This window comes from Zingiber officinale, chromosome 3A, assembly GCF_018446385.1.
Source record: "Zingiber officinale cultivar Zhangliang chromosome 3A, Zo_v1.1, whole genome shotgun sequence".
NCBI lineage: Eukaryota > Viridiplantae > Streptophyta > Magnoliopsida > Zingiberales > Zingiberaceae > Zingiber > Zingiber officinale.
In genome coordinates, this window is record NC_055990.1 from 59702075 (window position 1) to 59706671 (window position 4597).

The 4597-nt window shown below is 40.9% G+C and overlaps 1 protein-coding gene across 1 annotated transcript; it reads left to right on the top strand.

Annotated features, from left to right (window-relative positions):
• Positions 1 to 1914: 1914 nt before the first annotated feature.
• On the top strand, positions 1915 to 3887 carry LOC122051940 (F-box/LRR-repeat protein 13-like; the record flags this gene model as incomplete). The annotated part of the gene is made up of 3 exons (XM_042613293.1): positions 1915 to 2964; positions 3048 to 3212; positions 3293 to 3887. Coding segments are annotated over 3 exons (1593 nt in total), but the record flags the coding sequence as incomplete, so codon positions are not given.
• Between the last annotated feature and the right edge of the window lie 710 nt (positions 3888 to 4597).

Here is a 4597-nt window from a genome sequence, read left to right on the forward strand (position 1 = left end):
ACCTAGAAATCTAGTTCTTTCGTCGCCTCCAAAACACCACACAGCCAGGTCATGCTTCTTGGCACAGTCGTGTCGTATCGTGTTAGGGTTTCTAGAATTGGACACAGCCTGCCATGTCAGAGAACACACTTGGGCTTGGGTGACCAAAACTCCAGAATTGGACATGGTCACACTGTGTCCAAAGGTCGACCTTATCATGTAGAGTTTGGCATGGCCAAGCCATGTTCGGAGGGATGGCTTTGTCTTATCGTGCACAGAACTGGGCACGACCATATCATGTCCAATGGCACGACCATATCGTGTCCAATGATACGACCGTCCCTAGATGCACCCCTTTCTCATGTGATGATCTTCGTGTCCTTCACTGAGCCCATCAATAACCATCAAAACTAGGGCCATTTAAGTTGACTCGTTTATTAGTTTATATTTCTGATCTAGTTTTAAATCTACAGTCTAGACATTATGTTAAGTTTAAGGAATCCAATTGAAACTTAGGAAATAATGAGAAATTTGTGAAGGTTGACGAGTACTGAAATTTACAATTTAAACAATATAATAATTTTAAGGAAACAAATTGAAACTTAGGAAATAATGAGATATTTGTGAAGGTTGACGAGTACGGAAATTTACAATTTAAACAATATAATAATTTTAAGGAAACAAATTGAAACTTAGGAAATAATGAGATATTTGTGAAGGTTGACGAGTACTGAAATTTACAATTTAAACAATATAATAATTTTAAGGAAACAAATTGAAACTTAGGAAATAATGAGATATTTGTGAAGGTTGACGAGTACTGAAATTTACAATTTAAACAATATAATAATTTTAAGGAAACAAATTGAAACTTAGGAAATAATGAGATATTAGTGTAGGTTAACTAAAAATGAAATTGATAATAATTAATGGAAACAAGATTATATGTGTGTCCAATAAAAGATAAACAAAAAATAATTAACCTATTAAATATAAATAAAAATGATTTTCAAGTTAGAACAATATATTAGGTTGATGCGAGCCTCTTCTACTTAAAAAATTTGTACCAAGTAGATTGCCGATGTGGAAGAGTGCTAATGGTGAGAAGAGGGAAACAATAAGGAAAGAGATTGATGGGAAAATATCAAATACTAAATTAAAAATTTAAAATTGTTACTGAGAATAGTAGAACAAACGAATAAATATACAATCCTCTTCAAAAAGAAAATTACCAATTCTTTGTAACACAAAATTCTAATCTTTTTTATAATTTGATAATACGATTTAGAGTCCTATTCTTGGTAAAAAATAATTTTTGATAAAATTTTAATCAATTTAATAATAGCTAATAATTTTTTAAAAAGTATATTAACTAATTTATTTAAAATTCTAATAAATTATAAACTAAAAATTTATATAATTTTTAATAAAATTAAATTGTGACTGTGTTAATATATTTTCTTATAATTATTATCTTAACTTTACGTACGGAGTTGAGTGTAGAATTTGTTAATGTTTTTTTTTAATAAAAAATAAAAATAAAAAAATCTTTAATATTACTATGGAAAAGAGGGGAGGGCGGACCAAAGTTGGGCTTTTGACTATATTTCACGATTCATAATTAATTGGAAGGGCAGCAGCCGCACAGCACAGCAGAGCAAAGGGGAGGGCGGACCAAAGTTGGGCTTTTGACGATATTTCACGATTCATAATTAATTGAAAGGGCAGCAGCCGCACAGCACAGCAAAGCACAGCACAGCCTCGCTCTTCCCTCTGTCCGTATTAGAAGACCGAACCAAAAGGCAAAGGGAAAGCAGCAATTAGCAAAGCAAGTGGAGGAGGAGACGGCCAACAACTCCAAAGCAGTAGAAAGAAGACGAGGAAGAAGAACCAAACCGAGTTGCCTTCTCCGAAAGCCAAACCAAATCCCCATGAGGCACAAGAAGAAGAAATCCCGGTGGGCGGCCGAACTCTCTCTCTGCCCTCCTCCACCTCCCTCCCTCCACCGCCGCCGCCGCTACCGCTGCCTCTTCCTCCTCCGAATCCGACGACGGAGGTGACGATCTCCTCACCCAACTCCCCGATACCATCCGTCTCCACATCCTCACCCTTCTCCCCCTCAAGTACGCCATCCGCACCGGCGCCCTATCCTCCCGCTGGCGCGGCCTCTGGCGCCTCCGCTGGCCCCACCCCGCTGCTCTCCAATTCTCCCCCTCCAGCACCGCGCTTACCGATTCCGCTGAACAATTCGTCTCCTCCATCGACCGATGCCTTTCCTTCCGCGACCGCTCCCTCCGGATCGACTCTCTCTCCCTCGCCCTCCCTCCCGGCCGCCGCTACGACGCCGACATCAAACGCTGGCTCGAGTACGCCTCCTGCTGCGGCGTCGAGGATCTCCACCTCGCGGTCTCCTTCCCTTCGGCTGCTACCACCTCCGCTCGCCCTGCCCGCCGTGCTGCCCGAAGGAACGATCGCGCCGCCGTGCCGACCGCCTTTTTCTTCTCCATCTGCGAGTGCTCCAATCTGTCCCGCCTCACTCTCTGCGGCCTCCACCTTGCCAGTCCCGGCGCCAATATCAAGCGCCTATCCTCCCTCGAGGTTCTTAGCCTCTATGCTACACCCGTCACCGACGCTGCCTTGAAGAGGATTATTGCTGCATGCCCTCGCCTCCGCTCGCTTGATCTTTCTTTCTGTCGGAAGCTCCGGAGAATTGCCATCACCGCCACCGGCAGTCCCCTCACCAGCCTTACCATCATCGACTGTGTAAGAGCGGTGGAGGTCACGGTCTCAGCTCCAGGCCTTAGGCGTTTTAGATTCGCTGGAAATTACCTCACAACCTACACGTTTGATAACCCCAGCAGGCTTGAGGATGTGCACATACTCGCAGGGATTCCCGTATCAAGCCTTCCTCGGAGTAATTGGGTGAAAGTGCTCTGCGGGCTCTTTAATCTTAAGGTCTTGACCCTCTGCAATCTCTCACTTCAGGTAACATTTTGCCTCTCTTCTCTGAGTGAACAAAACTGACCTTTGTAGTAAATTTGCAGTGTGTTCCCTTGTTTTCTTTTCAGTACATTGTTGTTGAAGGTGCAAAACTGATGGGGGGTTTAAGGAGTTTGAGAAGCTTGAGAGAAATTCAACTAGTGATGGGCATGATGACTGATGAAAATCTAATGGATATCTATGGATTCTTTAGGCTATGTGAATGCCCAAGGTTGGAGAAATTGTTTATAGAGGTTAGTTGATCAAAGTTGCTTTGTAATACAGAACTGGAGTTATTGTAAATCATTCAAATCTGTATCTCTTGTCCTTGCAGCTTCCTACCAATACTCGTGATCCTTTTGTTGAGAAGTATTTGGAGATTTCAGAGGAGGATCCTCCAGAGGTTGAATTTGAGTACCTTAAGATGATAAAGATCAGTAACTTCAAAGATCACAGCAATGAGATGCGGTTGGTAAGATTTTTATTGGAGAAGGCTAGTTCTCTCGAGTCTTTTGTGGTGGTTGCTCCCAAGGAACTTGTGGGCGATGAATACAACAAAAGGGATCCGAATGCTCGTTCTGATTTCCTGCAATATCTCCAGTTAAAGCTATCAAGCATTCAGAAGGTTCCATTAAGAAGGCAGATAATATTGAGTGATCATGACGATAACAAGTTCAGGCCTACACATTGGGATGTCTACTCAACAGTCTAAATCCTGGCAAGGAGAGTTGTAATAGGTTGGTGCCAGAATTTGCTTTGTTAGTTTATCACAAACACATCCATTATACATAGTAAAGCAATATGTTCACTTTCTTCATAAATTTATGATAGTGAAAATTTCAAATGATCTACTCAAGTTATCAGTTATACCCAAACTAAAGTCACTGTTGCTTACAATTTTTGTTCTTGGTAAATAATTGTTTATACAAGAAGAGTTGCATTTAACCCCATCTTAGATTGAGCCACTTAACATGAAGCTTGTCCATTGCTACGGCAAATTGTTACTCCCTATGCTCTTCTGGTCAAATTGCTGAAGCTGATTTAATTCATCTACTTTCCTAATAGGAAAGTTTCATCAAATAGAACTATATGTTAAAGACAACTAATGTCTACATAACTGGGGTGTCGATATGATTCTGTGAGATTTTTGAAATTATGATATCATGATGTCATGAGATTGGCAGATTCCTTTTGATGCTAGGGACTACTAAATCAATAACGTATTGTGTTGTTCAATGTCTTCTTTATAATTTTATTGTTCTTTATACATTGATTTCACAACTCTATCAAATACACGCACATCTAGTGCATGTCTATGGTTTAAAGTATTTTGTTTAGAGCTGATTCTGAGGCCGTCGTCCCTATATTAATTGTTGGAAACTAAGTTGAGCCTAAACTTTATGCTTATGAAGTTGAAAATTTCACATCTGACTGACGGCATGATGATGAAAATATGTTTTCCTTCTCAAAGAGAATGTACAGTCTTTCTTGTATCCATCCAAAAGTGTTCTTTGGCCACGAGTCTTCTATGTCTGATGGCCTCTTTCAACTTTGGTCACCAACCGTCCACCGACCGTGACCATCCCTTGCCCTCGGATGGGAGGTGTTCTCTTTTTGTGGACTGTGATCCAATTACTCT